Source organism: Neocloeon triangulifer, unplaced genomic scaffold (assembly GCF_031216515.1).
Source record: "Neocloeon triangulifer isolate White Clay Creek 2 clone unplaced genomic scaffold, ASM3121651v1 ptg000013l, whole genome shotgun sequence".
In the NCBI taxonomy this organism is placed as follows: Eukaryota; Metazoa; Arthropoda; class Insecta; order Ephemeroptera; family Baetidae; genus Neocloeon; species Neocloeon triangulifer.
In genome coordinates, this window is record NW_026775555.1 from 2,761,672 (window position 1) to 2,784,538 (window position 22,867).

The following is a 22,867-nucleotide window of genomic DNA, read 5'->3' on the forward strand; positions in this document are numbered from 1 at the left end:
ATGTTTAACAATTAAATCGGAATTTAAAATTTGAAGGGCAATGAAAAAACCTATACAAGTCAATTAGAAGTACCTGTGATCAAAAATGTGATTGGCTACAATGAGTTTCAAGAATATCAAAATAATTTTTTGCAAACATTTTTTTATTTAAAAAGTTTTAGGAAAATCTTGCTGTTTTAAAAACAAAAATTCAATAAAATTTATTGAACAAATAAAAAGCAATAATAAAATAACAATGAAACTTCCAGTCTTTGTAATTTCAAATCCCAATAACTTTGAGTCAATTTGATGATTATAGGTTATGGCAGAGTTATTGGGGACATCGAAGAAGTTCTATAAATAGAAGCAATAGAGCGTCATATTTACGACAGTAAAGGAGTCGATATAAAATAAAATGAAGGGGTTTCTTGACGGCGCCACTTTTTACTATTTAATGCTTTTGCAGCGAGATTTGTCGCCTGTGCGCGTTGATAGAGATGGAGACCTGCGCGCCAGTGTTAAAGTTAGGCCGTAAAAAAGATAAAGGTTTCTTTCGCCACTCGCAATATTATTGTTATTTCACCGACGGTGGACAACTTGTATTCTTTTTGGTTGTAATTTCACACCCGCGCGGCGCAAACTACCCGGGCCGCACTCTGATTTTATGCCTTCAACTCTTCCTTGCAGAGTTTTTCGGCTCTGGCGCTCATTCTCGTTCGGTCGTAAATTTTATATGAGTCCAACATTTCTTTTGAAAATAATCAAAATGAATTTTTGTTTTTGAACAAAGTTGCTATTTTATAGTTTAAAAAAAAAAATTCCAAAATAAAATCTTTCCCTTTCTGTCTTAGAAGACCTTATTTCATCTTCCTCCTGCTTTTTCTCCTCCATCTTCACGGTTAGATAACTTAATTAAGTGACACATTCGTTCCATTAGGGCAGCCTACATATATCAGTGGAGCCTCGGTGCGTTTTTCATTCCGAAAGATCTTCTCCTAGTCTTTGATAAGCGCCATAATGAGTTTCGCCCTTCTTCGTCTTCTTCCAACTTTTCTTTCTCTCTTTCTTTTTCGCGAGAGTCGGTGTAAAACGCAGCCGTAATGGATGGTCGTGTTTTAATCATGGGCCTCCTGGAATACGTGATGCTATCCGCCCAAGAGGCTCTTCCATTTGGTGTCTTATGAAGGATCAACGAGAACTATCTCCGGGCACAGCAGTGAGTTAGTTCCGTGCCCGCCGAGTAATGGAAAAAGCAGCAGGAAAACAACAACAAGCAGCACGATGTGATAAGCGAACTTGCTAAATTTTCCCTGCTGCTGTATTTTATACGGAACCGCGCCATGGCACTTTTCCCTATCTCAATTTTAAGATTCAGAAGCGACAAATTTTTTTAATTAAATTCCAAAAAACCAGTTTCTTTGGCTCATAAATCTAAAATAAATATATGCAAAATATATGTAACCCTTTGATAAATCTTTTTCCCGTTTACGGCTCCAGTTCGGCGAGTAGGTTTAAGTTGGAAACACTTTTGCTTCCAAATTGAGCCTATGAGTTTTAGTAAGTTGTTTACCAGAGCTGGCTGCCAATTCTCTCCCAATGTGATTTTTCAATTTTTGTTTGACTTGTTGAGAGAGAATAAATGAAATGAAATTCTAGAAAAAGAGTTTGCAAAATAATTTAATATATAATAAAATTTAAAGTTTTCCAATATTTATTAATTTAAACTATCGATTTTTACAATTGTTATCATTTATTGCTAATTATAATACATTTTATTATTCAAGTCTTTTGGATCATAATGTAAATGCGTTGTATGTATATAAGCTAGAGAAAAACTTGAGCGTTTAATTATAATGCATAGTGCATCATAGTATAAATCTATATAAAATATTTCCGAACACATATTTAATATAATAAATCCCAGTTAAACCTAACACTTGGTAGCCTCAAACGTTTTTCCATTTCTATCTAATATTACATATTTATGAAATCAATGCAAATTTAAGTCAAATGAAATTAAGGAATTAACCAGACTAACCCAGCTTTTAGCCTCAAAAGGTTCATTCTATGCATTTTTACCATTTGATGATATTTAGTACTTTTTTTAATGAAATAAAATCCGGCTTCCTCGGTGAAGATGAGCAACTTTATAGTTTCTGCATGATACAGCAAATCCCGGTGCTCTTTCCAATTTCAGTTGCGGGTTTGCAACCCTAATTCATGAGCTCTTTTCTCGTCAAAAGACAAAACAAAACATTTATAGATATTTAGTACTTAATGGATTTTCGGTATTTTTACTAATTATTATTCTCCAAAAAGACGTTTCATTCTAACTTTGAACAAATAAGCAGTAAAAAAGAAACAGCAATTATTGAAATTTTTAATTTTTTACTTAGTTCTTTTTAGACTCTTGAAAAAATGTTTAATTTTTAGGCACATTGCTATATACACAATTCAGCTTCCATCAATTGTGGTCCATCTTGTCCCTGTTCAATTGATCCACTTGGGAAACGCACGCATTCGTCTTTTCAATAACATCAGCTCGCGGTTTGATTTCCCTCGCGCTTTTGCCTCCACCGAACAAAAGCGGACGAATCATTACAAAATGCGTGCGTACATCTGCCCGCAGGGAGCCTCGGTATCATTAACTGGAAATGCAACACACAATACACGGCCACTTTTGTTCTCCACGCGCAAAAAAAGAGGGAATTTTTTGCCACGCGCTCGGTGCATCTCCTGCAGGCGCGTCTCTGTCGGATCGAAGAGAAAAAGAGTCGAGAATATAAGGGCGCGTCCAAACTTTTTATATAGTTTTTCTGCCTAGCTGACAAAAGTTTCGAGAAGAACTTCGGGGCAAACAGGAAACGCACACGAGTTGCGAATCGACACGACTGCGCGATATATTTTGCTCGGCACCGAGAGAGAGATGGAAAAGTATTTTCCTTAGGCAAGCAGTGACACCTTCCGCTTTGAATACATTAAAAACTTTGGCCCTCCTTCCTGCCGAATAAAAAAAACGTGCTGATCAGCTGGATTCAGGAATATAAACGACCCGGGAAAAATTAATCCGGGAAATTGCGCCGTGACATTTTTCCCAGCTGAAAAGAAAAGGCGGTGTGTGTAATAAGAGCAGTTCATAAATCTCAATAAGAGCGGAGCGGCAGCCGCGCCACGTCTTGAATACCAAACTCTCGCGGCATTATGCACAAGTCTCCGCTGCATCATTCATTTTTATGTCCCCTCTGCTGACAAAAAAAAAGGAGAAATTTATTCCTTTTTTTCGGACGGACGCCGTCGTAATTAAGGTTTGAAAGGTTTCCAATCAGAGACCGTTTGTTTGATCTGTGTGGTGGAAAGGGTTGTGCGGCAACCCGCACGGCACACGTTGGGGTGAAATTTGCCGATTCTCCAATATCAGAGACGGGGCAGGGGCGCCCTCATAGAATATCGCCGACGGATTAATGCGCGCTGATTTTGCTGATTTCACCGCTCCCTACTTCTTGGAACGACCTTCCGAACGGAAAAGGAAGACGAGGGAGCGAAAATATAAAAAGTGGTGAAGAGCGTTCGGGACATCCGTCGTTCAAAAACATTGTTTTTCACTCCAAAAGAGGAACCACTTGATAGAAAAATAGCTTCATTGATAAAATTACATAATAATTATTACCTATTTCATATAATAAAATAGTTATTTTTAAAACAATTTATGTTTTTATCGTTTTTATAATATAAATATATTAAAATATATACTGCAAAGTATTTATTGAATTTCTTAAATGAATCGCTTTAAAACTCATTAATATATTTTCCATTAATATTAATTTTTCTAATTTAGTAAGTGTTTTCTAAGCGCATTTACTTCAAATTGTATAAACTATACCATCTCCTTGATTGTTCTTTTTCTTCATTAACTTATCACACTATAATTAAACAAATATGCAAAATGCTAAATTTAAATATTCCGATACTATGTGTCAACTGATTAATGTAAATTAGATTATTTTTTACTGAAAAAACTCAGAATTCAACGAAATATTATCAAACTTTTATTATTCGCAGCAAGTTTCATACAGAAACAGGTATTTTTTTTTCACTCAAGAACAAGGGCCAAGCGAAGTGAAGTCGTATAAAACCGCGAATTCTCTTCTCAGCAGGAAAAAACTCTCCACTTATCATATCTCCAGCCACGGTGAAAAAGGACGGCCGAGATTAGGGTTGGCACGTCTTGGATTTATCGCCCGAAAACGCATACCTGAAATATGAGGATTGTGAATGTGCACAAGAGAGTTGTGAAAATATTTTTTTGCTAGGGCGAAAAAAAATTGCGACTGGCGTTAATACGCACTCGCGATATTTATGTTTGTTTGTTTGTTTGGCGCGCACTCTCGTGACGTTCGTTTCTTTACGAGAGGACATAAAAGGGCCGTTTTCCGCTTATAGCTATTGACACACCAGAGGCATAACTGCGCCATAAACAATGATTAAGTCGGGCCGAACGCGCGGATTAACCTCGTTGGCCCTCCTGCACTTCACACCGCAGCCCTTTTTCGCGGCAGCAACGAAAATGAATCGAATATCGCACCGGATAAACGAGATAAATCGGCCGGGGAACGAAAACCAGTGGGACCTGCAAATTGAATTATGGTCTCCAGATTCTGTCCACCGCTGTCCGCCCACGGAATGAGATAAATTTTGGGAAAAGGAAAAGGGTTGGCTTTAATTCGGTACAAAACCTTTAAATTAATACAGAAAATTAAAACGAAACAAATTAAAAAAATTTTCTCTCCTGAATTAAAATTTCTACAATTTTAAAGGGTTTTTCTAGTCTTCCAGTCAAGCAGGGTTTAGCAACAAATAATTCTCGCCCAAAGCAACCTATCAGACGAGAGCCGGCTGTAAATAAGCAAGAAGTCTCTCCGCCCTGGTTGTATATTTACCCGAACGCCTGCGAGATATGCAGCCGTGCGGAAACAACCGGCGGCTTTTCTTAATTTATTTCTCGGTTGCTAATTTATTGCGCGCACCTCCGAAAGATAAAAAACAAGGCGCAATAAATTGCCGGCGAGGGAACACACACGTCATTAAGCTAATGGAGGCGGAAAAAATATAAGAACACCCCCGGCCAAGACGAATGAGCGCCAGGTATTAAAATGATAACGACTTGGAGGAGGGACTTTCGGGTGAGATAATCTGCGTATCTTCTCAGATGGAATTAGAACACAGAAATTGAGAATTCCAATTTATTTATAAATAATAGTGAAATGAAATAGTGGCACATGCAGATTCTTTATTTATTAATTTATAATATAAAAAATGTCATTATATAAAATTACAGACAAGAAGCAATATTATTTACGCTTTTTTATTAAAAATAATAAAAATTTAGAAATACATCTAAATAATTTTAATAATTATTTAATATTATTTTAATTTAAATTATAATATTAAAAAATACATCAAATAAGAAAATAATATAACAATTTAAAATAATTACGTGTTTATGTTATTGATATTTATATTTTTACATATCTTTTTAACAAAAGAATAAAAAAAAATTATCAATTTCATAAGGATTCAGACTTCAGACAGTGAGTAGCGCCTGCAATTGCGAGTGTTACGCAACACCAAGGGCAACTACGCCGAGCCGGTTGCATACTTATTGCTTTCAGGAGTCAATTCTCGCGCTCTCTGTGGAGAAAAGCTCCGACCCGACCCGCCAGAGAGACATCTGGCAACACCCCTGCAAACCAAAAAGCCACCCCTAATAAAAGAGCGCCAAAAACTGGAATAAACTACCAAGTCCTTTTTCGGCAACAGTTAATGGCGAATTTTAGAGTTTCTGCGAAATTATTTTTCAGTAAGAGTTGTTTTCGACGTAAAATCTAGAGAAGCTCTGCGGGGGGAGCCAGATGAACGGCGGAGGAGGCACGGAGAGCGCCGTGTGTACGCTATTAATAGCACCAGCCTGAAATAGCGTGTTCTATGTTTATAAGACGGAGAAAGCAAAAAGCGGTGCCAACAAACTCTATTCCAAATACTTCAAATAAACAAATTGATATTTTATTCCAATTTGAATGAAATTTTTACTGCGAAAAAGTTAAAAAATGGTTTCAGTGATATTAGTTGAAGATTGGCAAGAGCAGCGAAATTAGAATTATGAGTTGTTTCGTTTATGAGTTGGCCAGTCTGGCGGCACAGGCGGTGACTTCCTGCGCACTAGGAACGATTCAGAGACTTAGGGGCACTCGCCATCAGCACCGAACTCCGTAGTTTCATCCTCCTCCCTTGACGAGAATTCCTCTCCGGCTGGCAGAATAGGTAACGCGGCGGGTAAGTAATCGCAAATCAGTTTGATGAAAAGTCATAATAAGTCAAGTTTGAAAGGGGAAACTGTGAAATTCTAAAAGCTTGTTTTACGTTTATTAATGACTTGATGCTATTTTTAGAAAAATCTCTTTAAAATGGAAAACAAGCTCGGCTGCTTTTGAGTTTTTATATTTTTTTAAAATTTCATTATGAATTTATAAATAAAACATAAAATGAAACTTAAAATTACATCAAATATCATAATTGTTTCATAACATTTAACAGAAATTTAAATCATTCTCCATCACTGGTTGAAATCTGCAGGAAATCCAGAAGGTGGGGAGTCAGAAGGGACTATGGAGAACGGGACAGACACAGCACCCGTCCCAACTTTGGGTGACGTCGAGACGGCGGCCAAAGAAGTGGCCACCCTCCAGGAGCAGATTCAGCAGCTCTTAAACCTACAGAAGGAGGTCTGACCGTGTCTCTCTTCTCTTATCTCAAATTTATTTTCGTGCGTCGCGTTGCAGGCTGAGAGTGAAAACCACAAACTGGCCGAGACGCTGAGCCAAGAGCAGAAACAGACCAACGGGACTGCGGAGGAAAACTTGACGTCCAAGGTGCAGCGACTGGAGCAGGAGCTGCAGATTCGCACTGAGGACCGCGAAAACTACAAGAATAAACTTCAGTTGGCCGAGAAACGGATAACCGAGTTGGAGGCGGAATTGGACGCGGCGAAAAAAGGCTCTGAGGCGCTGACCGATAATGAAAGAGCAACAATTAAAGTTTGAGCTTTTTTTAAATAAATTTTCATATTCTTCAATTTACATTTGAACAGGAAACTTTAGACAATATGACGGACACCCTGAAATCATCAACCATACAGACCGAAAGTTTCCAAAGGCAAAACACGCAGCTGCAGAGTCAGGTGAAGGCGCTGAAAGAGGTCGTGGCCGTTCACAAGGAACTTCTTAACATCAGGGGGCTTGAAACAGACCAACTTAAGGTATTATTTAAATTCTCAAATAATTTATTATTTATTTTTAAGTTGAGGAACATTTTTTTTAAAAATAACTTGCAGAAAAATTTTAAAATGAAGAGTAAAAAATTTCTCTAGAGTAAAATGAGCATAACTGGGATTGTTCTCATTAAACATTTTTGGTTAAAAACAAATTAAAAAGCAGCTTAGTTTGGAAGTTTTCATTTTCATTTAATAATAAAAATTAAAAATTCAGTGTACTACCATCTAATAATAGTTCTATAATCTAATTTTTGGAACAACAAAAAATATGTGTGCAATGACCTTTTTTTGAAAGAGTTTTTTTAAGCTGTTTAAATTTTGCATTAATTTCATTAGAATAAATTAAACAGATCAAAATTTTCTATTTATTTGCCATCCAAATTATAAAATGTTTTATGAATTTTATTGATTTATTTTAATAATTTTTAATTTATTTCTAATTTCCAGACAACGATTAAATTGTTGGAGGATCACGCGCTGGCCGAGAAGGAGCGTCGTAGCGCCGTTTTGTCGAAAATGGAGACGGCAGTGAAGTTGAACGCAGAGCTTAAGAACGAGTACGAAAACCAGCTGCGCATCTTCCAAGACCTCAAGAGCAAATACGAGCAGAAGGTGGAATTGATCAAGATCGAAAACGAGAAGTTGAGAGCTCTGGTGCCACCAGAGGCAATCGCCGTGCTTGAAATGCTCCCTGAAGAACCCCTTCTTGAGCAGTAACGTAATTTTAAAAAAAAACTTCCAATTTTCCACCACCAAAATTTGTGTACCAATTAAGGAAAAGGTGGGGACATTAAAATAAAAAATTTTGAAATTTGTCTGTTTATTTACAACAAAATATATATATTATATGGAACTTTTAAGGGAATTTCAGGAAGATTTTTATTTAAAAGAAACTCTTAGTTTTCTTTATAAGACAATTATAAAAACATATATCGTCGCAAAAAAGAACTTCTTCCAAAAATAGGAATACTTGGACGCCACTCTGCTTGCTTTTGCCTCTCATATGGTAACTTTGCAACGTCATTAGCAAGTAGAATGAGAAAACGCACTTACTCTCCTAGGACTCACGCACACGAAGGTTACGTCTAATATCACAAAGTGTAGCGTAATAGGGCGGACTGAAGTCTCACAGATTTTGGCCGTTCGGAAACACACAAACTGGGTAACAAATAACATGAGACGTTGGATTCGCGATAATTTTTGACGAGAAAAATTATTGTAAAAATTATACAATTGATTTAGAAACTTATAAATTTACAATTGGCCTCAATTTTAGATTAGCCTAATTAATTATTTGGATGCTACTTACAATTAATGCTAAGCATTAATTAACAATGAACATCATAACATAAAAATCATCTTCTGATCAACACACACTTCTTGCAGTTAATAAATATACGCATAACAAAGTCTTCCTCCTTCTTTGAGGAAAAAAAATCAATTACTCAACTTTCCGTTGGTTTCCTCGAGAGGTATGCTTTCCGTCGGTGACTCGGTTGAGCTGGAAAACGTTGAAAACAGGGGTAAGGGGGGTTCATTTCCGTTCTCGGAAAGTCGCTTAGCGACGACCGGAGAGAAGGAAGCAGGACGACCGGCGCTGCGACGGATCACGGCTTCGTAGGTGGCGCCGTTGCTCGACTTGCGTATTTCCGGACGCTTCTTCCGGCGCCGATTGACGATGAAAATGGCCGCCACAACAATGACCACCCCAAGGAGGATTCCCCCGATGGCGATGTAGGTCGTTGGCTGCGACGTGGAGACCTCGTCCTGCGCAAGGTTCGACTCGGTCGGAACATCCGTTTCCGTTTCAGAGGTGCTAACTTCCACTACTTCCGGTTTGGGACTGAGAGTTGACGATTTCACCTCTCTTATTCTGGGGGTTGGGGAGGGCGGTGGTGGGGGTGACGGTGAGGATGACGACACCTCCGGAGGGTATTCGGTGTTGGCGTCGTAGTCTGGGATTTCGTCCACGGGCGACATGTCATCGAACACCGGCAAAAGGGGTTTGAAGAACTTGAGCAGGGGCGCCGTGCTGATTTCGGTAATGTTCAGATGCTCCTCTAACAGTTTTGGCCACGGAAGTGCCAATCCACCCCTCAGCAAACTCCTGTTTAAACAATTTTTTAATCAATTATATTAAAAATTAATGATTGAAAATAAAAACAAAACAAACCTAAAATTATCATCAGCCTGCAATTTCTGAATGCCGATTTTGAACAAGTCCCTCCTGGACAAGCCAGAACTCTTGGTCAGATATTCATAAAGTTGGAACTGAAGAATCGTCCCAGCAAATTCACTGAAAATCCAAATTCCATTAAAATGATTAATATTTCATTTGGAAATGAAGAGATCGGGCTTTTCCTCGTTGCAAAAAATCTGCTTTTATTCAAAAGCAAACGGCTCTACCAGTTTCGGTCACGGTCTGCAACCCTATTTCATGAGCAAGAAAATTACAAAAAATTAGCAAAATTGAAATAAAAAAATACATTTAAACATAAAAATAAAAATCTTAAAACTAGCAAATTCAAGTACCAACCTTTTTGTTAGTTTTAAGATTTTTATTTTTATGTTAAAATGTGGTTTTTTTTCAATTGCGAATTTTTTTTATATTTCTTGCTCAAGAAATAAAAACGTTTGTTTTTGAATAAAAACGTTTTGTTTTTTAATAAAAACATTTTGTTTAAAAAAAAACCTTTGTTTTTGGATAAAAACGTTTGTTTTTGAATAAAAGCGTTTGTTTTTTTAATAAAAACGTTTGTTTTTGAATAAAAACGTTAGTTTTTGAATTAAAACGTTTGTTTTTGAATAAAAACGTTTGTTTTTGAATAAAAACGTTTTGTTTTTTAATAAAAACGTTTGTTTTTGAATAAAAACGTTTTGTTTTTTAATAAAAACGTTTGTTTTTGAATAAAAACAAATTTTTTGCAACGAGGAAAAGCCTGATCTCTTTATTTTCATGATCATCTCCTCGAGTGTCAACTTCTTCAAACAAATTTCATTTGGAAATAAAATAAAATCTTTTCTACCTTAGATGAGGAGCGTTTGCGGTGACTGCCCTGTCAGCAAAGAGATCAAAAACGTCCTTGCCACTCAAGGAACTTGGTGGCGCCACTTTTTGCATTTTTGTTCTGTAATTTGAAAAATAGAAAATTAATTATTATTAACTTCAGCATGAAATTCAATAAATCATTTTTTTTTATCTTTACAAATTTAATTAATTGCTCTTCTGCCAGACACCTAAAGGAATAATGCCTGACAACGAGACATAAATTGCAAAGCCGCAAGTAGTGTTGAAATTGTTGATCAGTGGCGGCGGCGTCGTAGATCAAATATCCGTCGACAGGCAATAATATCAGGGGTGTCGTGTTTGCAAGTTAATTTGATTGGTGGAGACAGAACGTACCTGTCCTGCCAACAAGAGGGTGGCAGAGGGCGCGAGGGAAAGGGGGCGTCGCGGATGCGGCAGAGGTCGGCGGCGAGCAGAGCTGGCAGACGGGGCAGCGTCCTCAGAGCAACCAGCAGCCTCAGATTGACTGCTTGGCCAAGAGGGTCGGACGGATCTCGAGACACCAAACCCTCCGAGTCCACCGAGCTAGCTGCAGCCAACAGACCACCCAGACTGGACACGGCTTCTGGTATAGCTGGAAATCAGGTAATGCTCTTCATGAACACTTAATTTTTCACACATATTAATATAAAAATAGAAAATAGAATATTTTTAATCGAAATTTTCTTGCCTTCTGCTTTTAATCTGATAAGAAATATTTTCTAATAAACTATTAAACTAGGCTTGAACAAAGTTTTTCTATTATATTTTTTGGGCTTTATCCAAGTATCTTCAAAGTATTTAATTTTCATCTATTTTTTCAAATTTAAAACTTTTAAATTGAAAAAAACAATGTTGGAAGTTTTTATATTTAAAATTTAATATAATTAAAATAAAAATTATTTACAGAAAACGTCCAATTAATTAAGTTTTACAAATAAAATCATCGCCTTTGTGGATATCTTAAAACAATTATTGTAATGAAATATTTTATTAAAATTAAATTTAAATTACCCTTTAATATCTAATAACTGCTTCAGCAATGGAAAGCCAGTACTTATCTTTATACATTTTGATATGCAATTTAATTGATTTAAAAATAATCTAAACATTTTTTTTTATCTGCACATGCGTTGATTGAAAGCAACATTTTAATTAAGCCTTTCCGAGCCTATCGCAGAATAATTTTATTATTAATTGGGTCAGATTGAACTTTGTAAATCCTGAAAGATCCGTTCCAAGGGCGCTTATATGAGTATCTCCTTGAAAAGAATACAATTCAGACCGCTTTTGTTTGTCGACGTCACAAGTGCGGCTCTTGTGCGATAAGACGCGTCTCCAGAGATGCAATAAAATTGAACTTCGGTCGAGAGCTTTGAATGAAAACAAATTAACTTACCGGAGAAGCGGTTGCCGTGTCGGAAGACGTACGAGTTTGATCGTGCGGCCAAATTAAAGTACGACCCGCGGAAGATGTTTTCATTTGCTTCCAAATAGTCCGCCCAACGTGACGACGAGTTGCACGTGACCACCCTATAATTAAAAAAAAATAATAATAAATGAGCGAAAAATAGATCTTATTAGAGTTTGATTCGCACCTGACGCCTTCGTCACTGCAGGCGGAAATGACCTCGGAAGGGCAGCGCCCGGCGAATTCCGACTGCTCCCAAAAACTGCGACCCAAATCTGGCAGACCGAAGTCGTGACTCATTTGCTGGGCCCGTCGATAAAGCTGCTCTTTATTCTGTTTGAGGAAGGATAAAGGAGTGGGTTAGAATATGCTGAAAGGGATTTATATTAAAATTTGGCAACCTGCTGTGATATAGCAGATTCCAGACTTTTGATCAGCTCCTCCTGCAAGAGCGTTTCCTTGGCAATGAAAGTCCAATCGACTCCCTCTGGAGAACCTTCAAAGGCAAAGAACATAATAATTTTTAATCAATACGTGGAAATTTGTTTAATTTTACATTGCGAGTAATAAAAATAAAATTATTATCAATATTAAAAAAAATATTTATAATAATAAACAATAAGGTGGTTTCACGATAGATTTAAATCCAATTGGCTAAAATTTTCATGAAAGAACCCCATCCCGATTTTCACATATGTTTTAGGGGTAGAAAGACGCTGTGCTCCCTAAAATTTCACTTGTAAATTTTGGGCGCTTTTCCGGGAAATCAAATTTCCAAAAAAAAAAAATAGAAAATATTGAATATCTTTGCTTCTATTTAGAAATTAAATTTGCTCTATCTACATATAGATGTAACTTTTTACGCCCGACAACTTTTCTGTTAAAAACTTTTGTGTAGGTCAAAGGTCAAGGTCACTAAATTGCAAATTTCATTTTTTAACGCAATTTTCGCAAAGATGCTCCACTCAGATAGTTTTGGGGGTATAGGAAAAAATGTAGCCCCAAGTGTGTAGAACAATACCCTTGATTTTCAAAATGCGGTTATTTTTTTGTTTTTGAGATATTTATAAATGAATTTAAAAAGTAGAGTTTTTCAATGCAAAAAAGCTATTATCTGACTGCTTTTTAAAATTCATTTAAAAATATCTCAAAAACTAAATACAATCCCATTTTGAAAATCACGGGTTTTGTTCTACACACTTGGGGCAACATTTTTTCCTATACCCCGCAAAATATTTGAGGGGTGCATCTTTGCGAAAATTGCATCAGAAAGTGAAATTTGCAATTTAGTGACCTTGACCTTTGACCTACACAAAAGTTGTCAACAGAAAAGTTGTTGGGCGTTAAATTTTACGTGTAGCACCGAAGAGAACTTACTTAATTTCAAAATATAAGCAAAGATATTCAATATTTTCTGTTTCTTATCGCATTTTTCGGAAATCTGATTTCTCGGAAAAGTACCCGAAATTTTCGAGTGATGAAATTTTACCTCACCAGCCCAACAACATTTGTGAAAATCAAGATAGGTCATTTTTTGGCCAATTTGAGTAAAATCTATCGTGAAAATTTTGATAAAAATTTTAAAGAATCAATTTTAATTAATTAGGCATTAATTTTTCTTAAATCTGATTATGTACCTAGCAGGTGCACTGGAATGTTTTCCGGTACATCAGGATAAATTTTCTGCAGTCTTCTGCGTACGTAATCGTGGAACTTGAGGTAGAGCGGCTCGATCTCTGCCCACAGGCGTTTAGCCTTGGCATATCCGTCGGACCACTCGGTCTGCATTTCCCACAAGTTCTCCAGATTCCGCTCCCCTGTTAGAAAAAAAACCTTGTAAAAACCGTTGCACGCGAAAATTTTCTGAATTTTTTTTACTATTCAAAGACGCAGTTTGTTCGGTGAGGCGCAAAAAGTTTGAATAGTCATCGTCCTCGTCCGGCTGCAATTGTTGCTGCCACTCGGTCCACAAACTCTCGAGCTGCGTCTCGTCCTTGATTGACGCGAAAGCGCTCGAATAATCTGTTGCGTGATTGATGGGTTAATTAGAAAATGATGCGTGCGGATAATTAGAGGAAAAAACACATACTCGACAGAGACTTTTGCTTCTGCTCGGCAGCGACAATGAACTCGGCGCCCTTTGAATGGAAATTATATGTTAAAACGATTGGCGAGAATGATGATGATCATTTTGCATTTGAAATTGCATCGATAGAACTTTCTTGTGTTTCCTCGCGTCATTGCATTATTAATGAAAAATGGAATTTCTGATTTGACCTTTGCTCGTAGGTACACAAAGACTCGTGACGAAATCTTGTGATTTGCAAAATAATAAAAAATTCGAACCCAATAAACATTTCTTGAACCTAAAAACAAATTTTGTATAAAATGTCAAGAATTAAAAACGCATTCAAATAAAACTGTACGTATCAAAATTCAATCAATTAATAATGCAAGAAAAATATTCAATCAAAATTTAACACAAAAAAAACAATCAATATATATTGGAAATTTTTGCAACCTTGGCTATTTTTTTTTTTCAGATAAAAGTTGTGAAGTAGAAAATTAAAATAAATTTTTAAACTGACCATTCTGATATCTCCTTCTGATAAAAGCGCCGCGCCAGGATGTCCCATGATGTCCGCGCGTCGTCTGGGTTCTGCAGAGCGGAACTCGCGTCCGATATAGGGTCGTGTTTCGACGGCGACCCCCTTCTGGTGTGCCGCCGACCTCACCATCGCCTCCACCTGCGTCAATAATTCACACTTAAAAAACAATGCGCGCCGGACGGTTAAATTATTCATCGCGAAGTGCTTCGCCGCCTCCGCAAAAAGCTGTTCCATTATTTACGCGCGTGCGGTGGCGCGTTTATGTATTTTTGCTTCATCGATCTCAATTTGGCCCGCGGGCAGCATAAAATGATGGGAAAATAAAACATTGCATAATTCAGAACGATCGATAGCAGGGAAAGGGCAAGCGAAAAAAAATTGCTATTTGATCTTACTTAATATATTTCAAGGATAATGTAATTTGACAATTTACTGCTAACAATAAGATCATAAATTTTTGCACAAATTGCTGGCACGTAAGTAAAATAGATTTGCATTTCAACAATGAAGACTTAATATTTAAAAATAAAAATTTTAATTCTTGTGCTATTTAGATAAGAAATTTAAAATATTAAATAATAGAACCAAGTTTCTTAGCCAACATGTAATAATTTTTGGACTAAAATTGACAGTTTAAATGACTGCTTAGAATATTTACGTACATAAAAATAAATTTATTTTAATTAAAAAAATTGTTTATTCATTGTAAATTTCTCCATGTGAAGATAAATTGGTAGAATTTATTAAATTTTAATATTTACATAAAATAATTTTTAAAACAATTACGTTAAGTGGAATAAATGTAAAGTTTAATTTTTTTTTTAATTAAATATTGTTACAAAATTACACATCTGTTGCGTAAAATCAATAACATTTATATAGAATCTTGTTAAAATTAACATTAAACTCTGTAGGAAATCTTGAAATAAGAGATAATTGCAATTTATTTTAAAATTTAACCATCAAATTTTTGTTTTAATTAAGAACTTTCATTTAAAGATAGGCCCGGCATTTTCATTTCCTCACAATTGACTCCTCTCAAATGCCAATTTCTTCAAATAATCTTTAGTGTGTAATATTAATTAAATGCGCCTAACATGGTCTCTTGCAAACAAATGTGCTAATTGAGCCAAATTGACGCGCACCATAGTGAATTCGCGACACGATTCGTTCCGTCTTTGGTGTTAGAATCGCCGTTTGGAAACTTTCCTTCTTCTCTCCGAGCGCGGCGGAATTGCAATGCCGATTTTCGCAATTCATGGCTCGTGTGTTTTTAATGTTTTGACGAAATCGTCGCTCTCTCGTTGTGTGTTTACTCGGTGGAAAATAAGTGCGGTACTAGTTTTGGTCTCGGCGTCACGTTCCTCCTATCCTCTCTCTGGGTCAAACACACAAAAAGCAGCTCAGAGTTTCGCTCCTGCAAGGCGAGCCGCGTGCAACCGTGACGCCGCACTTCTCGGACAAAAAGACACTGGTGACGCGACAGAAAGGGCTCCTTCTATATTCAAAGAAATTTTAACTTTGGCCCAGTTTGCGAGATTAACAAAGAAGTGCTAATTTCTCCAAACCCCTGCCTAACCAGGTGTGGTTTGGTCACAATCAGACTTTCCTAAGATAAATTTTATTAAATTTCATCACACTTGAGCAGTTGTGGTTTTAAATTACTATTTGTGGTTTTACGAAATGAAAATTAACCAACGATCGTAAAATAATAATTTCAAAAAAATAAATCAAAAGAACTCCGACTTTGACTCACCAAGGATAAAAATTATCAGGGTTCCGAGGCCAGAATTAAATTTTCATACATGTGCAAGCTGAATAATTCCACTTTCTCTTCTTCTCGGTTTTAATTAAAAAATGTTTCTATGAACACAATTAATTATCAATTTCGACGCGCATCTCTTCAAAGACAAAAGGCAGGGCGGCGTTGCAGCAGCGAAATTAGCGCGATAATGATCGGGCGGGCGGTTGATGAAAGTGACCTTGGAGGCAAACAAACGTAACCTGCTGCTGCAGGAATTGTGTTACGTGTCGAGAAAGGTATATAACGAGTGTGTCAGGTGAGTCCCGCTCCACTGCAGCTCGAGCTTAAAATAAAAAAAAAAACGCCGAATGCAGCCGCGCAGGAGAGATGACGCGGTGAAGAATGCACGTGGGGATTATGGAAATATTGAAAGAGGCAGGTGGCATGTGCAGGAGTGGATTGTTGAGCGCCAACAATCCGAGAGTGCAGTCAATGGGAAATGAATATGTGGGTTGGTCGAGCTTAAAACTTATAAACCTAAGTACATTGGCCTAAATTCGCTGATCGGCGCCGCGATTTAAAAGAAAACGAGGAATAAATTTATTATTTGAAGAAATTTAACAATTAGTGTTTTAAACTTGGAATAAATTTTATTTTTAATTTAATTGAATTGACTGCATTGAATGGAGAAGAAGTAAATAAATTATTTAATGTTGTGGAATTTCACGATCGATCAGGGTTGATTCATGGTGATTTGAATTTAAAATCGGCTTTTCCTCGATGGGTTTTTGTTATTATTTATTGTTTCAGAATGCAATCCCAAAACATATCTTTAACCCGAAAAATAATTTAGTCTTCTCTCGACCACCGCCGAGAAAGGTAAGCTCAAAACACACGTTTAAATATTCTGACCAAAATTATTATTATATAATTTTTTTTAATATTTTTGAATTAAATATCAAATTTTGTGTTAAAAATTATTTTGTGAAGAAATGTTAAGTTAAATAATTTTTCGCGGAAAATTTTCAATTTGAAAGAAAAACAATTTATGAAAAAAGATTAATTTTTTATACTAATTTTCGTCAAAATGTTTTCGCAGCTCATGAATTATGGCTGCAGCCCGCAGCCGAAATATGTAGAGCAGGATATTGTTTTTCTGAAACAATAAACAACTCACAAAAACCCATCGAGGAAAAGCCGATTTTAAATTCAAATCACCATGAAAAATGTATTCAATAACAAGGCGGCTCTATTAGTTTCGATCACGGTCTGCAACCATATTAATAAATTCATAAAATCTCAAAAACTAATAACAAATTTTTTAAATTTAAAAATTTGACTTTTTTAAATGTGGTTTTTCAATTTGCTGATATTTTTTCTTGCTCTTGAAATAGAATCTCAGACCATGACCCAAACTGGTAAAGCCACTTGTCAATTTTTTACAAAGAGGAAATAGCCCGATAAGCCCGAGTTCATTACTTAAAAAAAAAAATTAAATAATTCAACTTAATTAACAATAAATTATTTAAATTTTATAATTTTAATGGTAAAATTCGTGTTTAAGTGGGCATGTGTCTTTTTTGTTTTTGTGGACTTTTTTTGTAATGAAAGTTTTGATTTTCTGAAAGCAGAAGACATTTTCTGCTGGCAGGGAACAGATTTTTAATTTAAAGTTCAAATTTTGGCAACAAAATTCTGATCACGAAATTGTTTTTGCACGGTTTCAGTAATCGACGTAAAAATCAGTCTTAAAATTTATAATTCTAGTATTATTTTTTTATGTAATATTTTTATAGGCCATTATTTTTTAAGCCTTGCTCAAGAACTTGACCGCTTGATAATCTGACAACAATCGCTCTATTTCCGTTTCAGCTCTTTTTTTTCGTCTGTTGTTTTTCACGCACATTATTTTCCTTATCTAGCGCCGAAGCCTGTTTTTTTTTCTCCTAATATATATACTTTGCGTGCAGCATCGGCCGGTCTCGTATCTGCATCCATCTCCACGCGGCTCGCCTGCTGTGCTCGTGACGCAACCGAAAAGTACACACGCACCGGGCCCATCGTCATTACACAGATACGACGCTTAAGGCACTTGTTTGATTCACTCGCTGCGATGCAATAAAACGACGGCCGACGCAATTATCATCTGACTCAACGCCAGCTGAGATGGACTGTGTTCGATTTGAATGCACTTTGCTTGGCTTCGTAACGAGTTTGCCGCTCTAAATGCAGCTTCACAACAATACAATGTGGTCAGAAAATGAGGAACAGCGTCTTTAGCCAGAGCTCAATAATCTCTCTATCAATAGAATTTTAACTGAATAAACGGACGGTTATTTTTATTTAGACCGTTTAAAAACACGTTTCTTTTAAATCGTTCTAAATTTTATTAAATTAATGCAGAATGACTGCACATAAAATGCATTGACGCACTTTCCATTATGCATTTTAATATCCAATTCTATTCAAATTGCTTTGTAATGCGCGATGAGCCGTTTTTTTTCCTGCCTTGGTCAGATCACCTTTTGCGAAAAGACAGCTGCACGCGGTGACTCTCTTTGTTTAGAGAGAGAGGAGGAAAAGGAAGTCTGCTTAATAAAGGGAAAATCCACGCCTAGTGACGCTATTGATCCGGATTCCGCGAAATCCCTTAGCAATCTGCAAACACCACTCATAGCAGAGCAAGGGAGTGTCGAGAGGGATGTGACAATTTTGGCTCGCAATTCTGGGGAATTTCGATTAGTCAGAGAATAAATGATGAACATTTCGCACACCAACTTTTTTTGGAGGAAAATTAATCAAATTTAGTTAAATAAATATTAATTTAAAAAAGTAAAAGAGTTAAAATGAAAAATAAGACTGAAATGAATGTTGGTTTTCGCTATCACGTCAGTCTGCGTCACAGTATTGTTAAAAAAAACTTTCGAAACTTGTATCAGATAATAATGTAAATTCAATAACCATCGAAATAAATTAATGGAGTGTCGCCTTGTAAAATTTTGCAAGATTTATAAAAATGTCCTTTCGCAGAAATCGCGCGGTTGCCTGCAGCGATTGAATTAAAACCAAGATTTCATTATGACTCTGGCATTTTTAGTATATACACGTTGCAATTAAAGGAGTTTAGTACTTCACCGACAAGCCGTGACCTACTTCCGAAATTTTGCTTCAATCGGGAGAAACAATAAGCGCTCTGCACACACACGAAAAAGAAAGAAAAATTCCTTGGCTGATACGTTTATGCCCGGCCCTCAGACGAGTCAAAGATTATTTTATATTTCACTCGGCGAGACGTGGGAGGAAGAAAGAAATGTGTCCGAAGTCGGTGTGCGCGTTTAATGCCGGTAATGGATTAGCTTTTGGCCCCGCACCTTTATTGATCTCTCTGCTCTCTCAGCGCGCCACAGAGATATACTAAAAAAGCATAGATGAGTTCGTCATCCAGCACGACTTCTCTGAAAGATAACCGAGCAAAAGAAAGTGCCTTTTCCTGCTCAACGAAACCAGAAGAATTTATAATTGTGCACATGTGATAAGTAAATTTTGTAGTTCCTCAATTACATTCAGCAAGACCGGCCCTTTAAAGGAATTTGCATCGCTTCCGTGTGATTAAACTGTAGAAATTCGATGGTAAGCGTGCAGGTTAATTTTACTGCGGTTTAATAAAGTAACCTGTTGCGCTCCAGGCTAAAGGTATACGACACGAGTTAAACGTCCGACGGTCTTTCAACAATATTTTACGACTAAAATTTTTATGAAGTGAAGAATTACATAAATATTCTTCCATCACTTACTCCTGATTTTTTTAACATCAAATTGAATCGTCAAGTTAATAAAATTCAATATTATGACAATTAATTAGTCATGAAACGGTAATAAGATATCTATAATGCAAGATACAAAAAGGCAAAAAGTAAATATGATTATTATTTTTAAAGGGCACCTGTTTACTAAAAATAATTTAACACAATTCTTATATATAACAATTACATACTTATGAAAATATTTGAAAATATATGAATTCATCATTTAAAGTGTTGTGATCTGTATAATCATAATAAAAGGGTAAATTAATAAATAAATAATAATATAAAAAAATTATCATCATAATTTGTAAAATAGTATTAATTTATATTAAATTTTTTTGAAATATAATAAATAATAATATAATTAAATCAGTAAAATATTGTACTTTTTGTAAAATTGTATTATCAACACATTTAAAAAGTTAAACATGAAATTAAAAGAAAAAACATTTAATAAACAGATATTTTTATGAAAGATAAAGAAAAATAATTTTAAATTTGATTTAAGTTGATAAAGAGAGCTAAATTTAAATTAAATATTATATTATTTGCTATAATCTTACTCTTTCTTTAGCAATCGCGTCATCATCTGGCTTTGTCAGAAAAGACCAAAGGGTGGTCTGCACATTGTCGCACCCGTCCTCCTCGGCTTCGAGGTCCCAGTCGAGCAGCTCGAGTTTCTGCGCCGCTTTGCGTTCGTCGTCCAGCGAGAACAGGGAGGCGCCGAACGCGGCGCCGGCACTAATAAACACCACGGCGCCGACCACCAAAAGCAGCACGCGGCCCTTCATGTCGGCTGGTGTGGCGCAAAACCTTCGGCACCTCCACACACTAGCACTTGCTCACCAAGACTGAATCTGAAACATTGACTCGGCGGTGCTCGACGCCAAGTGGCCCCTCCACTCGCGGCGCGGCGCTCAGCTGACGGACGGGCAACGAATTTGTCGCGCGCCTTTGGCCGACATCCGCTCGTCAATCATTACCCGAGTGCTCGGACATGACGACCAGAGGGGGTGTCACGGGACTTTGCACTTCCGGTAGACTATTTTGGGGCTGCACGGCTTACAACAAAAGAATGCTGTTTCAGGTATATCTTGTTCGAGTTTCCTGAATAAAATTACATCAAGCACTTTCAAACAGCAAATATTTTCAAGAGAAGTAATTAAGAGTTAAAATAAAATTTAAAAATTTAAAGAATATTAAGTATTATTACTTATTATTTTCTAATTTTTATATATTTATTGAACTAAAAAGTCTATAGATATTAGGAAGAAATAATCAAAATATGATTTGTTTATTTTAAGAAATTAAACATTTTTTAGTTTTTAATTTAAAACTCGATTTATCCACAGTGAAATTGCAAATCACGTCGCTCAATTTGGCCCGACGAGAGCGAAAATCCGCACACAGCTCCGCGTGTATGCCGATGGAAATTAAATCTTAATCCTTCTCTCATGCAAATTGAACGGGTTGGAAATGAAATCTGGCAGGTACACGACATACATTCACTCGGTCGCTCCGTGCTATCGATCCGTTTTGTGAAACATTCGAGGGAATTCAGCGATGAGTGTTTTCAATCTTATCTTAAAGCGATAAGAGCAGCTGCACCCACAAAGAGCGCAGTCCACAGATCAAAAGTTGCATTTTATTTGAACTGGATCACAATCACCATGAAGTTGGTGCTGCAAGCAAAATTGATATAAAATTCAAAATAAATTGGCCGAGGTCGGCGGCGGGTCAATAAAATTATTACAACGAAGAAGAGTTGCAGGTCCAAGACGAAGAGGCCCCGGGCCGAAAATTGAAAACAGCCTTTTTGCATTGACACGGTCATGAGTGCTTCAAACTGTAGATATGAGAACAATTTGAAAATTTTTGTTGACTTATTAATTAATTTAATTTCCTCTTTGGTTGCTGATTTACTTGAATGGAGCCAACTTCCATAGCCACAATTAAGTTCCGCTCAGCATCGAAGACGTTAAAAAAGCCAGCTTTATAAAAATTACACAGGTTGAATATCCCGCAATAAAGTTATCATTATAACACTGATACATCATGAAATGCGATAGTATAGATTTTATATTGTAATGCATGCAACACTTAAATTGGAAAATTATTGATTGCAATTTCATAAGAGAGAGCCACCTTTTAAGTTAATGACACAACCAATCACATGATGACATATTTTAACACAAAGTTTAAAGTAAAAATGACAATGATTAATATATTAAAAGGTTACAAATTACAGATTTTTATGTTTTTTTTTCTTGATAATTTTGCCAGATCATTAATTATGTGCAACGTCAGCTGAAAAGAAAAATTTAAAAATAGTCCATATTATTATTTTTTTTTTAAATAAGTGAGCAGTGCTTAAAATTTCTAGTTTATTTCAGTTGATAAATTACAAGCAAATAATTGGTGACACCCGCCATTGCCTGAAAAATTATTTTGTAAATAGTAATGTTACTTTTATTACGTATATGAGTTTTCTGATGTTATTATACTTACCATAAATATATTGTTAAGATCCAAGTGTACAAATCTGAAGACGGAAAATCGCCAGTTCTGTGTTTTTGCATGCTCGACCAACGTGAGAGCCTTCAAAAAATTGTATTAGCGGCTGCTTTTTGCTTTGCGATTAATTCATTTTACCTCGTTGCTGTAAATCTTGTTATCCAAGTTTTTGCGCAACACCAAGGAAAAGCATTTTGCACGTACTTTCTCCCCCTGAAATTTTCAAGATAAAAGTTTTAATTAATTTCAGAATAATTTTTATCAAAGTCTGCAATCACTTCTACTTTGAGTCGATCTGCACTTTGAGCGAGGTCGATGCACCTTACAAGGGTGAAAAACAGATAGAAGAAAGCAACGGAGAAATTTTTGTTAGAAAGCATGACTATTGAAATTATTCCGATGAACAGGATTGAGCAGAATTGGCGCAGGAG

At 36.2% G+C, this 22,867-nt stretch overlaps 2 protein-coding genes across 2 annotated transcripts; one reads left to right on the plus strand and one right to left on the minus strand.

The window, feature by feature from the left end:
- Nucleotides 1-6,148: 6,148 nt before the first annotated feature.
- On the plus strand, nt 6,149-8,162 carry LOC132198931 (nuclear mitotic apparatus protein 1-like). Its single transcript, XM_059623262.1, has 5 exons — nt 6,149-6,309; nt 6,610-6,758; nt 6,816-7,070; nt 7,124-7,291; nt 7,754-8,162. Exons 2-5 carry the CDS (start codon nt 6,642-6,644, stop codon nt 8,021-8,023), a joined length of 810 nt encoding a protein of 269 aa, XP_059479245.1. The 5' UTR covers nt 6,149-6,309; nt 6,610-6,641; the 3' UTR covers nt 8,024-8,162.
- Nucleotides 8,116-20,793, minus strand: LOC132198930 (angiotensin-converting enzyme-like). The gene is made up of 12 exons (XM_059623261.1): nt 20,486-20,793; nt 14,352-14,510; nt 13,853-13,901; nt 13,642-13,785; nt 13,401-13,580; nt 12,165-12,259; nt 11,951-12,096; nt 11,752-11,885; nt 10,710-10,947; nt 10,333-10,434; nt 9,480-9,602; nt 8,116-9,413 (listed from the first exon to the last, which is right to left on the minus strand). Exons 1-12 carry the CDS (start codon nt 20,711-20,713, stop codon nt 8,744-8,746), a joined length of 2,268 nt encoding a protein of 755 aa, XP_059479244.1. The 5' UTR covers nt 20,714-20,793; the 3' UTR covers nt 8,116-8,743.
- Between the last annotated feature and the right edge of the window lie 2,074 nt (nt 20,794-22,867).

Bases quoted from the DNA above. Each gene is read 5' to 3' on its own strand.
- LOC132198931 (XM_059623262.1), top strand. From the start codon at position 6,642: ATGGAGAACGGGACAGACACAGCACCCGTCCCAACTTTGGGTGACGTC. The intron at 6,759-6,815 runs GTCTGACCGTGT...GTCGCGTTGCAG, and splicing joins TCTTAAACCTACAGAAGGAG to GCTGAGAGTGAAAACCACAA. The intron at 7,071-7,123 runs GTTTGAGCTTTT...ACATTTGAACAG, and splicing joins ATGAAAGAGCAACAATTAAA to GAAACTTTAGACAATATGAC.
- LOC132198930 (XM_059623261.1), bottom strand. From the start codon at position 20,713: ATGAAGGGCCGCGTGCTGCTTTTGGTGGTCGGCGCCGTGGTGTTTATT. The intron at 13,581-13,641 runs GTAAAAAAAATT...TTTTTCTAACAG, and splicing joins ACAAACTGCGTCTTTGAATA to GGGAGCGGAATCTGGAGAAC. The intron at 10,435-10,709 runs GTACGTTCTGTC...TTCAAATTACAG, and splicing joins CCCTCTTGTTGGCAGGACAG to AACAAAAATGCAAAAAGTGG.